We start from the raw sequence: 13,829 nt of genomic DNA on the forward strand, positions 1-13,829 counted from the left end.
CTCAGAAACTTGTACACTTTTTCCAACTCACTAGACAAACTAATAAAAAGATATACTGCATTCCTAAAGAACTTGATTTATTCTTCTTTTAGCTTATCATGGAACCACCATAGACAACAAAATTGAAAACAGTATTTTTAGTGTCATTCAATTCATGAGCAAATACGGAAGGGGCAGCTGGGACACATAGTGAAGTGTGAAAAGGTTAGGACTATGATATAAACCTTAATATATTTTTCTGCTATAGCAATAATAAAATCCCTGCCCTCCTCCTCTCCCTCCCCCAACATAAACAGCTGACTTTGGAATTAATTCTATTTTTCTGATGAATGACACAAATACAGCATTCACAGTTCAAGATAACACTGTTCAAGATAACACTGTCCGAACTGTCAGGTTACAGAATGACAACTTTCCTTTCAACCAGGAGGACCATACTTTTCCTTTAATGTAATCCTGCAGACCTAGTAATTTTCAACATCCCTGGTGTTCTTGCCAAAGTTTATAGTAACTGGGTAACAGAGCAGTCAAAGGTTCTCGGAGTAATCTGCAAGTCCTAACTGCAGCAATATTAAAAACATGCAAAAGCAATAACTGATTTTGAAAAAACACCAGGAGTTGATTTTATGGTTGTTAAACAGCACTCTAGCAATTCTCTTGATCATCAACATCTTAAAGTAGTAAAAATTAATTTTGTGCTTAAACTGCTTACATAAAATATAGATGATTTATGTTAATGGTCTAAAATTGTGAAAAACATGGAATATATGACCTTCAGATTCCCATCCTTCCTCCTTTGCCTGGAGACTCTTACTGGCAATGACTCATCTGTTGGCAGTGGTTTATTCTTAGCAATTACAGACTTAGCATGAATGTTTAAATACCATCAAAAATATTATGATATTTTAAAGTACATTAATGCAACGTTGGTACAATTTGTGAAATTCAGAACCGTCAAAAAAGAGTATCAGATGAAAACTTAATTCTACTTTCTGCCTTAGTGTCATACAGGAAACTCATACTGGACTATGAATTCTATTAGACAGAGCCTCAGGGAAATGGTCTGTGTTCACGGCCAGTCACTAGCTGCCTTGATCCTAAAACCCAACGCCACTCTTTAAAATCCTGAATCCTTTTGACAAGGTCCACAAAACAAAACAAAAAAGCACCACCGCCACCTACAAAAAAAGAAACCAAAACAGAAATCATCCTTCTTTTTTTGAAAAGATGAGACGTTCAGTCTTGGAAGCAGACGTTCTGTAAAAACATCCTTTTGCACTACTCTTTCTCATTTTATCCTCGTGCTTGTGCATAATCTCCACCATTTTGTTCTCTTCACTACGGAATTATTTTCTGCCTTGTGTCTAGTTTGTGTCTAGTATTCTTCTAATACAGAGAGTTCTGACTTAAACCTCAACTTTAGATCAATCTGATAGGCTTTTCAGGAAGCTACTGTCCTGCTCATTTCACTTACTCTACCCCTCAATTTATATATTCTGATGGACACATGGATTTGTTTCAATGTAGAATAAAATGAATCAGTCTCAAGACTCTATATTAAATCCGCAGCTGTACAAAAATGAAAACAACCCAAACTGTTCAAGACTACTTGGATTGCTCCACTGGGTCCTTTCGGTCTTGCTCCTCACTGCTGGTTATTGATTCCCTGCTAAAGATAGCAACATTTGCAGTCAAGGGAGCAAAACAGAAACTCAACCTTAGGTGTTTCAGTTGAGTATTCCAGAGTAGATTTTCCTGTGTCTGTGTATCAGAAGGGAACAACACAGCTCTTCCCTCTCCTTCTCATTTGCACACTCCTGCTTTCTATCACGCATTTATCACAGATCTGTGCAATCACAAGTTGAGCTGGTTCAGACTTGCGGTCTACTTCACTCTGCAAATGGAAAGTCACTAGACTCATCGCAGCAATCAGAATGAGAAAGTGCAAAATGAGACATCCTTTTAGCAAAGGCCTGTAGTTATACCGATTAAAGGAAACTGTCCTCAGTGCAAACCTACTCTCATGTTTATTTCATAATCCTTTTGAAGATCTTTGCTGTGCTTCAGGCTAAGCTGTTTTTGTTGTTATTTGTTTTCCTAAGTGCCTTAATCACATTGCACATAAAAACAATGGAATCACGATAATTTTGCATTTAAAAAAGGTTAATTCCTTTTCTATTTTTAAAAATGTTCTTTAGTGCTTTTCTCACAGTCCTTATTGGTGTACTGAAAACCAAAACTTTGCTATATGAAAAATCTCTAACGATCTGTGTGACCTTTTTATTTTGCAGAGATAAAACGAAACCTAGTAAACGATATAGAACAAATTCTCAACATATCTATCTAAATACTTGATTTAGTGACAGAATTATATACTTTATAGCACAGCAGGGAGGAGTTATCTAATTCATGGCAATTTTCATATTTGAAAAATCATAGCTGTCAGGTGAAGTGCCAGGTGACTGGAAAAAGGGAAACATCGTTCCAATTTACAAGAAAAGGAGAAAGGAAGACCCAGGAACTGCAGGCGGATGAACCTCACCTCAGTGCCTGGGAAGATCATAAAACAGATCCTCCTGGAAGACATGTTAAGGCACATGAGGGATGAGCAAGTGATCCAGGACAGCCAGCATGGCTTCACCAAGGGAAGGTCATGCCCAACCAACCTGGTGGCTTTCTATGATGGAGTGATGGCATCAGTGAACAAAGGGAAGGCAACTTATGTCATCTACCTGGACTTCAGCAAAGCCTTTGACATGGTCCCCCACCACATCCTTAACTCTAAATTGAAGAGATATGGATTTGAAGGGTGGACTATTCAGTGGATAAGGAATTGGTTCAAAGGTCACAGACAGAGTATTGTGGTCAATGGCTCTAAGTCCAGGTGGAAGCTGGTAATGAGCGGTGTGCCCCAGGGGTCCGTCTTGAGACTGGTACTCTTTATTAATGTTATCAATGACATCAATAGTGGGATTGAGTGCATCCTCAGCAAGTTTGTTGATGACACTAAGCTGAGTGATGCAGTTGATACAGCAGAAGGAAGGGATGCCATCCAGAGGGACCTTGGTAGACTTGAAATACGGGCCTTTGTGAACCTAAGGAGGGTCAACAAAGAAAATGCAAGGTTTTGCATTTGGGTTGAGGTAATTCCAGATACATATACAAACTGGAAGATCTCCCTGAGAGCAGCCCTGCTGAGAAGGACTTGGAGGTACCAGCTGATGAAAAGTGCATGTGAGCCAGCAGTGTGCGCTTGCAGCCGAAACGGCCAATGGCATCCCATGTTCCATCAGAAGAGGAGTGGCCAGCAGGGTGAGGGAGGTGATTGTCCCAGCTGGAATACTGAGTCCAAGTCTGGGGCCCCCAACACAGGAAAGATTTGGAGCTTTTGGAGTGGGTGCAGAGGAGGGCCATGAAGATGATCCAAGGACTGGAGCACCTTTCCTGTGAAGACAGGCTGGAAGAACTGGGCTTGTTCAGCCTAGAAAAGAGAAGGCTGCAGGGAGACCTCACTGCGGCCCTCCAGTGTTCAAAGGGAGTTTACAAACGCGAGGGAAATCAACCTTTTACTTGGGTAGAAAGTAACAGAACAAAGGAGAATGGTTTTAAAATAAAGGAAAGGAGATTTAGATTACATGCCAGGGTTTTTTACTGAAAAACTTTTTTACACGAAGTTTTTTACTGAGAGAGTGGTGAGGTGCTGGTACAGGTTGCCCAGAGAGGCTCTGGATGCCTCTGGATACCTGGAGGTGTTTAAAGCCAGGTTGGATGATGCCCTGGGCAATCTGATCTAGCAGCTGGAAGCCCTAATCATGGCAGGGGGGGTTGGATCCTTCAGGTCCCTTCCAACCCAAGCCATTCTGTGATTCTGTGATCCTATCACTCTGCTAGAAATCAAAATGCAGACCTTCCTTTCACTACTTCATTTAAATTTAACTAAGTGTTCACACTTCTATTTGTCCTTAAGGTATCTACAAAAACAAACAAAAAACATTTCTTTGGCACTCCTTTTATCCCCTACATATTGTAACAGCCAATACAAAATTCCTGCCTGAGTAAGAGGAAATAGGACCTTTGGTCCCTACCATTATGTATGCAAAGTCATATATAATCCCTCTTCAATACAATGATCTAATTCTACATGCCCTCGCTCTTTTGTCACTTACTACATTGAATCTTTCATACTCCTATGCAACACTGCCCTCTCTAATTAAAATTCCCAGTTTCACCTGGCTCTATAGGTGAAAGCTTGGACTATAAATCAAGAAGAAACACTGATGAGAAGTGCTTCCTGTTATTACAAAGAGTAAAAGGAACAAACTGCATAACACTCTACTCTTTCAAATCTTTGATGTGTTTCTGATAGCCACACAAATAGAAGCTGCAGGAAAACAATCTGGAAAAATCAGGAAAACGAAGTAATTCTGCAACACTTTCAGAAGCAAAGAAGTTTTCAATAGTTCTTTAGTAGAGATTAATAGGCAGAAATATATGTATAAATTACATTGAATTACAAACTACAGCATTTTCAACCACACAGATGAACTTCCCAGCATAATATGAAACTCCTTTAAAAATGAAAGCTTCCTTTTTCAGAGATGCATATACCTAAATTTAGATTCTGTGACAGAAAGAACATGGAGATAAAGAGTACCAAGTGGAAGGAAGGATAAAAGAGCGAAGATGTTGAATGGAGGGAGATAAAGTTACATATTACAGAAATTGAAAAAAGGCAAATGGTAAATAATTTAAAATTAAAGACAAGAAACAAAGTATTGTATTAATGCAATTTCTAAATGATTAGTCAGAAATTGTTGCCTTACAATCAGACTCTCAAATGATGAAATATAGGAATTAATTAATACCCCTTTTTATGCACCTCATCATGTCTCACTGCCATGGGCACACATCAATTGCACACATGGTAGAGCAGCCCCCACCTTTGCAAACCTTTTCTCTCACCCAGAGTGGCCCTTGCAGCCTTGTTTGCCCTCTTTCCTTTACACTATTAGAAAATTAGAAACAATATAAAATATATGAGAACATTATTTATATAAAATATAAAAGCCTTCTATTATTAATGTTCTTTTATGAATGCATAGTTTACAATACTTCTCTAAGCTAGAAAAACAGAGATGAATATCTAGAAATCAAGCTGCTAATTCCTCTTTTTTCTCCAGCTTTCTGTACTACTTCAGCCTTTCCCCAAGACTTACTGCTCTAATGAGAGCCTCAAAACAAATTTTTCATCCCACTGTACCTAAACTGCTAGAGTATCAGTGTTCATCTTTAATTTGCTGGTTTTTTTCCTGCATATTTGTAGTAACTAACACACTTCAAATCCTATCCTTACTCCGTCTTTAGAGTATGATACTTCATACTTAGGCACTTTTATTTCTAAAGGAAGTAGTATGCAACAGACATTAAAATGTCTGGTTTTACTTAATCTTTGACTGTGTTTTTGCCAAGTGGAGAGGCTAGAAAGCAATGCTCATTAACAAGCACCAGTATGACTGAGTGCAGTTCATTTGCTATTCCACATTATAGTCTAGATCAAAGATCTCTAACTGTGGGATTGAACACATCCTGGAGGCATTCACCCTATCCTTAGAGACATTCAAGGCCAGGCTTGATGGGCTCCTGGGCATTCTGACCTAGTGGCTGGCAGGGAGTGTTGGAACTAGATGATCTCTGAGGTCCCTCCCAACCCAAGCCATTCTGTGACTTTATGATTTATACATTACTTCCAGTTTTAAGATGCAACGCTACTTATAGTAAACATTAAATTCAATCTGAAAGGACTTAAACTTACCTTTAAACTGGACTCATAGTCTGTGTTCACTTTGAACATAAGTCCAAGTCGCAAATGAATTTCCTTGGCTCGACAAAAGCTGGGATCAACATAAAGCGCCTCCTGAAATGCTTTAATTGCCCTGAAAGACAAACAGATAAAAAACATGAATTATTTTTTACTGAATTATTACTTTTATAATTGTTATTCATATGGTAACTTAAAAATGAATCAGAAAAAATTGTTACTGAAGAACATATTAACAGTTTAAATATTTTTGCTCCATCGCTTTTCATTCTTCAAGGACTGGTCAATTTTGCATTTCAGATGTCTGAATACATCTGAAAGTCTAATAGTTTCATTTAGAGAAACTAACTTAATGCCTGCAACACAGTAACGTATCTGCTATTTCAGAAAGTATGATTCAGGAATAAGTAACGAAATGAATTCAACTGCTGAACAATACTACACAGAGTCATCATCCCTTTCAGAACTAACTCCTTGCCGGGCTGTTCTGATTACAGATCACATAGATCCCTGAGAGTAGCAGCAGAATGTTAGGCCTGGAAGATAGCACACATCTCCACGCACTGCCCCAACCTGCTCTATTTTCAATGTTATTACTCCTTCTCTTAGCACCAACTCCAATGTAGGGACTCACCTATTACTCCCTTACATTCCAGTCACTTAGCTACCTCCAGGAAGACAGGCTGGACAGCCTGCCTCCTCTCCTGTCACCGTAACTTGCTTTTCATATTCCCATGATAGCTGAAGATAGCTCTAAGTCTTTATCTTTAAATCCTCTTTATACATGCTCCTGCCCATGTTGGCACAGTGCCAGACAAAACAAAAGCACTACAGATCAGCTGTATGTTGGGGAAGAAGAGGTATGACTCTAAACAAGATTGACACAGTGTGTTTTGCTTCTCAGGCCAATTGCATAAAATTAGGACAGCTGAAATGAAGCTAAAAGATAACAGATTTAAATTCAGAGGAATTCAGAAAGAAGCTAAGACTCATCATGTTAGCTCTCCTGAAATCAAGTGACTGGATAAAAGAAAAGATCCTCACATACACCACAGCCCATATAATGGCAGAAATCAGAAACCCGTCACACTTAGGGTAGGATTCAAGCACCTATGCCAAGGAGACTAAGTCTCATTCTGTATGCTCCAGGCAATCACACTGGGCAAGGCTGGAGGAAGATCTACACCCCCTGTGGAGCAGCACATGGATGCTGGACAGGACATACCACCATGTCAGACGTCACATTATGGTCAAGCAAACTGAATTAACTTACAATCAAAGCATCTTGTTATTTCTAAGGACAAAAGTTGCAAAGAGAAATTCAATCAATATTTTGCACAGACTTCATTAACAAAACACACAAGTTCATTATTGAATTCATCAGAAGAAATGCTTCTGGTCTAAAAATCTTACAAACACTTTTCTCATTCTTGATGTCAGAACACATTGATGGTACAGAACTTCCTCTAGACAATACAACAGAAATGTATGTACCTAAAGCACTATCCTACTCACTAAAATACAGCTTAAGAACAGACCAATTTAAAAAAAAACCTAAATTTTCACTGTGGAACAGAAACAGTGTACAGAAAAGTTTACCTCACCTTACACCCTACTTTTCTGTTTACACAAGGAAAAAGAGCAAGTAAAGCACAAAAGGGACAAAATTCGCATTAGCTGAGGTGTTCCTCACACCTTGTTTAAGCTTCACTTGGAATACTGTGAGTGGTGATGAATGACACACCTCAGAAACTATGCTGAAATCATAACTAACAGGAATCCATTTCTTATAACAGTACGTCCACCATTATCTAAATGCATACAATTCAAACTGGAAGGCCAAACACAGAAATGACCACTGGATTTTGGCTTAAGAATGCTTGTAGATTCTATTACCATTTTAAGCTATGCTTTTATTACACAGAGAAGTATGTATTTATCATTGCACACGCGCATTTCTTAACTTTAATACAGTATTCAGACTGTTAGCCACGGGTGTTTAAAAATCCATTCAAAGACAGAATGCCAAGTTCTAAAAAAGTAAGTGCGGTCCCTATCAAATACAGAACAAACCCCCAAAATTAAGACATTGCTGTTTTATACTGTATGCAGAATGGTAATCCTGCTCACCTACACTCTGCCCTCCTCCCAAGCCTACATTCAAATAAAAGATGGGTCTGAAGGACCCAAGGTATACAAGCTGAGGAGATGTTTTCCCTTAAAGCTCTTTGCTGGTACCAAGACCAAAGAGGTGATATAAGCCAACAGCCTGATGTGCCGTCACACATTGAACACGACATGTCTTAAGAAGAAAAGAGCTTCCTTCAGAGATGGCAACAGAGCCATCTTCAAATATGTTGTTAGACTCCACCGCTTACTAACTGGCCTTCATGTACAGACAGAGCTTCCTATTTCAACCCAAAAGCTAAATCAGAATTGAATTTGATTTATCCAAAGGCTACATCAGAATTGAATGTCTGGGAGCTCTCAGGTTGCAGAAATAAACGACAGTGATCTAAATTACCCCTAAATTACCTGAAAATACTTCAGGTTTGTTCTCTATGGATATTGTTCAACCAGTTGTTAAGAAACAACTTTGGTTAAGTCTACGGGAATTTATTTCAATTAAATTAGAGTTTTCAATAAGAACAGAAGAGTTTCCATTAACAAGCAGGAAAGGTTAGCTAACGTTAGACAAAAGGAGAAGGTAGGATTGGAAAACAGACACTACAGAGGATTAAGTGCACCTCTGGGCTTACATTTTATACAGCACTGCTACAAAAAATCAGGCAAAAAAAATGACACAAATCTATCATCTCCAAATCAAGACTTTCAAAATCAATGCTGCAGCTATCTTCCCACCCACTCACCTATACAACAATGCCTCTCACTATGAAAGTGAAGAAAGTAGCTGAAGAATAATTAATAGAATATTATATTAAAGATTCAGTGAATTTTCATAAGACTTTCTGGAAAGTTTGACTTGCATAGATTGTGAATATAATCAGATCTGAACCAGGCAAAAGAATATCACAAAATAGCATCAATTAACTGTTCCAAAGTTAACATATGTACATTTCCAACAAAATACGTTAAAATCAGAATAAGCCTACAAAATGTAACATTCTACTTGATGCAGCTGGAGTGAAACTTTTGTTTTCTTATTCTTCATTCTCTTTCAATGTTTTGACCACCTGTTCCAAGCATAACTAATAAAAATGTCATGACAACATGGACAAATTTCTATTTGAAATTCATCAATGCAGTTTGAACATAAAACTTATGTATACAGAAGTAATCATTACAGCAATTTTATGAAATGTTTTAACCGTTTTTAGGCACGATAATTCCCTGTCTATTATGCCCTAGAAGTTGAATGCTGAAACATTTTGAGCAGCAGTCTCCAAAAATACAGCAGCAAAGACTGCCTTCTTTTTCTGATACTAACAGATACTGTGCTTTTTCATCAGTCCAAGAAGCAGGTTTGATATACAATCACAGAAAGTAGAGACAACAAAGGAGAAAAGCAATTACAACTTTGTTAATGGTTAATTGCCACTAATATGTGTAGTCTACATGTACATTTTCATTTTACATATATGTAAAAGGGATATGTAGACCTAGCTACCAGAAAACTAAGAACTATTTTGACAATGCAGTATCTACATGGAGCATGTTTAAACTCTGCTCTCCGATTAATTTAACTGCAGACTTAGAACAACCAGAACTGTGATAGAAGAGAGAAGGAAACACAGATACAGATGTGCACATTAAAGATAACAAGTTATTGGTAAAAAACTTGTTTTTTTACAAATAATATCCCTCATGGACTTTCCCAAAGCAGGTGTTTTCAAAGCAGGAGCTCCACAGACTGCAAATTACCAGTGCAATGTCACTGTCAATTAGATGAATCTCAGCATCTCCCAGGCAAACTGCAGCCACTGGACTATTACATCATGTGCTGTACCCTCCATAATGTCACAAACTATTGATATACCTGGAGGCATGCACAGCAAATGCTGCATCTGATGAAGCAATCCAGCGGCTGCTGTTTGCACAGAAGAGTGGAACGCTCCCATTAAAGTTAAGGAGGTCCCCAGTAGGGGGTGAGCATTCCTATGCACATCAGCCTGTGTGGAAAAGTCTAGTTGCCTGGATCTTCCCAGGGGGTTGGTGGAGTCACTGTCTCTGGAGGTGTTCAAGAAACATTCAGATGTTCTACTAAGGGACATGGTTTAGTGGGAAATATTGGTGGTAGTTGGATGGTTGGACTGGATGATCTTGGAGGTCTTTTCGCACCTTGGTGATGCTATGATTCTATGATCTGCCAACCACTGACAAAAACAGCTTGAGAAGCATCTGAAGGATCTGGTCCTGCTGGAAAAGCAGTAGTAATCCCCCTCTAGCATAAATCCTACTATGTTAATAACAGCTTACCACTGAAAAAGAAAAAAAAGTTTTGAAAGAGGAAGCAGAAGTGCAAAGAATGGTCCTTATCAGCACAAGACTCTCTCACTGTCACAGGCAAACAGTGACTGCCATGAAATAACAGCTTCTTGCGTAGATGAACTTGGAATACAATGCTGAAGGTTGGGCTACGAGACTAATGAAAAAATTTACATTTCCCTGAAGATTTGAGTACTTTAAAAATACTCTAATAGGCTGTTTTACTTTTTCAAGATGACTGACAGAACACAAAAACTCCACTCTCTTTAAAAATAAAATAAAAAAAAGATGAAACAGAATGACAGCCAGAGAACTTGGTGTGAAGTGAGAAAGAGACCAGACTCCTTCAACTGAATAGTTTGATGTGAGTGGCACTAAGGCCACCTCACAGGTGATAGTTAAGCTTTGCATGTCTTCCTGTAGGTACAGCGCTCCTGTCCCATTGAAATCTTTGGAGGATTTCTAGGAGAAAAATGATTCTCGAGTGTCTGGAGGTCCGCATGGTGACCAAGAGATGAGTTGCAGTACACAACAGTACACAGATACAGTACACAGATATCTGAAAACTGCCTTCTGTTGTCTGCTTGGTATTTTGAGCATCGTGGAATTCAACAGCAGCAGTGATGGGGTGTGTTGAGCCTGTTCTGTACTTGTACACTGAAGATGGAGGTGCTGCACATTCTCCTAATGGGAGTTTCACATGCTTCCTCACTGTTATCCACCAAATGTCTCTACCTGAATTAGATAAGAATAAGGAGAAGGATAAGGGATGCAGCTGCCTTCCTGATGTAAAGATCCAATTCTGAATTAGAGTTAAAGATGCACAAAACCTTTTTGTGCTGAGTTCCTATCCTGTTTTCAAGGAGTCAAGCTCATGGAGAAATTCCGATGCATAGTACACTCTGGCTTACACAAGCTAGGGGTTGCTTTGAAGGAGCAAGAAGCAGGGACAGCAGTTCAGCTGATAATCTAGTTATCACTTAGAATCATAGAATGGCTTAGGTTGAAAGGAATCTTAAAGATCATCCGGTTACAGACCCCATGCCATGGGCAGGGCTGCCCCCCACCAGCTCAGGCTGCCCAGGGCCCCATCCAACCTGGCCTTGAGCACCTCCAGGGATGGGACACCACAGCTTCTCTGGGCAGCTGTGCCAGTGCCTCACCAACCTCTGAGGAAAGAATTTCTTCCCAACACCTACCCTAAACCTCCCCTCTTTTAGTTTAAAGCCATTCCTCTTTGTCCCATCACTATCAGATTTTGTAAAAAGCCAGTCCACCTCCTGCTTGAAAGCTCCCTTCAAGTACTTGAGGGCCACAATGAAGTCTCTCCATAGCCTTCTCTTCTCCAGGCTAAACAGACCCAACTCCCTCAGCCTTTCTTCACAGGAGAAGTGCTCCAGCCATTTAATCATCTTCGTGGCCTTCCTCTGGATCTGCTCCAAGAGCTCCACATCCTTCCTGTATTGGCGGACCCAGGCTTGGACACAGTACTCAAAATGGGGCATCACAAGGGCAGAGTAGAGGGGGACAATCACCTTCTTCTCCCTGCTGGCCACCCATCTTCTGGTACAGCTCATGATCTTGTTGGCCTCCCACACTGCAAGAGCACACTGCTGGCTCATGTCTAGCTTATCATCCATCAGGACCTCCAAGTCCTTCTCCAACTTGATACTGCATGAATACTCTTGCTTCTATTTGAATAAGGGTGGCTGCAGAGAGGCTAAAAAGTCTCAGTCTCCTTTAAGACATTTTTCACTAACAGTCTCTCTCACATACACTGTCCAGCAATTTGCAGGGTAACAGTCACTGGAAACACTGCAGACTGGCCTCAGAGAACCTCAGTTGGTGTTCTGGAATCCAAAGAGCATGCTAGAACCAATTCCAGGACACAGCTGCAGAGCTAAGACTTCATTTTTTTTTTCTCTTGGTGGGTTCAACATAAATCAGCAAATGATAAACCAGTCAGGTTCAGAATCCTTACTGAATTAAAAAAACAAATCTGGCATCCAACCCACTACATAGTCTGTAGCTATTGTGCAAAACTGAAGTAGCCTTTGGTGATCTACCAAAACTTTCAATTTTCAGCCTAGAAGAAAACTAATGAGAACATTAAATTATTCAAGTTATAACAATATCTCAGCTATCTCCCAGTGTTCTGCTCTACTTGAGAACACAGAAACAACAGGGAAAATCAGTCATCCACTTTTCTCACTGCTTGATGATAAATGGTGTAAAACAATAGAGCATTAAAATTTAAGATCTATATGACATTTTTTAATATGTTTGATACAGTTTTTTGAGCTAAATCCTTCTGTCATATCTTTCTATAACAATTGCATAAAATGTCTTTGATCCGATCACACTATCACAATTTTTGTATAAGCTTATATGTATATAAGTGCTTTCAGTTGTTACATGAATTGTTAAACAAAACAACCAATATAAAATGATATGTCAGCTAAGATTTAGTACTTCAACAATGTAGTGCTTCTTTACTATGGACAGAAGCGTGTAATACTGAACACAGTGAACTTCATACATGTTTTGGAGTCAGCCCAACACTTATTTTTATGAATACTAGAAAATTCAAAAATAAAATAATAAGAAAGAAGTATTCTAAAACCGACCTTATTCCTACTTGCTTTTATATCATCCCTATTTATATGACAGATGGAAAATCATCAAACACTTCATTAACCCAGTCTTTTGGGAGGAATATGTACATGACTCTCATTAAAGTCTATGAATATCTAAGACTGTGTGGATAATATAAAATATTCATGTATTAAGTACAATAGGCTAAACAATGTTAAACAGTGTTGAGGTCTCTTCTACCTTTGTGAAATGTACATATTTGCGTACGTTTTAACATAAATGGAACAGCCGCAGCAAGAAACAAGACAGTTGAATTAGCATTTCACTATGAAAGAAGCAGGATTCTCCTTGCAATCTGCAGTGGAGAAAACAAAGATCTACAAAGAACATACCTACAGTAAGCAACCTGCTATCAGCTCCAGCTGCTATGTCATAGCTGAATACTCACAGCCACACATCCCACTCCTGTCCTCAACTAAAGGAAAAATCAATCAAAGGAATTTAAAAAAAAATCACATACAGAAGCGTAAGATTTTATCCGTATTAGATTTTCTTCCTCTAACAACTCTGCCCAGTGCTCTCCCGATACCTAAGTTCCTTAGTACTAAACCATATATAATTTCCTTGTGTGAATGAAGTAAAAAATTGGATTATTTTAAATGATCTTAACATACAGCTCTACATGCAACTAAGACATTATAACTTAAGACTACCAATTTATACTCATGTTCTCAACAAGCTTTTTTAAAAGCACGTAAGAAAAATCTTTATTACTTCCTAGCCATGATCTATCAATACTTACACTTCACACTCAACTGACGTTGTTGCTCCATCCACAGGAATGCGCAAAAAAAGCCTGATCTACTAATGGCAACAATCTATGTTGAACAGGTGGTCTTTCAAAAATGAACTCTCTAAATTTAACTTCTTTGACTCACGTAATTTCACCTCAGTTTGCTACCATTTTCAC

At 38.8% G+C, this 13,829-nt stretch overlaps 1 protein-coding gene across 16 annotated transcripts in view; it reads right to left on the reverse strand.

The window, feature by feature from the left end:
- KDM6A (lysine demethylase 6A) overlaps window positions 1-13,829 on the reverse strand; it is a 150,715-nt gene that overhangs the window by 66,985 nt on the left and 69,901 nt on the right. For all 16 annotated transcript variants that reach the window (XM_015300708.4, XM_040671113.2, XM_015300678.4 and 13 more), the window contains exon 6: window positions 5,813-5,933. In XM_015300708.4, coding sequence (XP_015156194.1) covers window positions 5,813-5,933 — 121 coding nt within the window. The remainder of the gene's footprint in view (window positions 1-5,812; window positions 5,934-13,829) is intronic.

Source organism: Gallus gallus, chromosome 1, assembly GCF_016699485.2.
Source record: "Gallus gallus isolate bGalGal1 chromosome 1, bGalGal1.mat.broiler.GRCg7b, whole genome shotgun sequence".
NCBI lineage: Eukaryota > Metazoa > Chordata > Aves > Galliformes > Phasianidae > Gallus > Gallus gallus.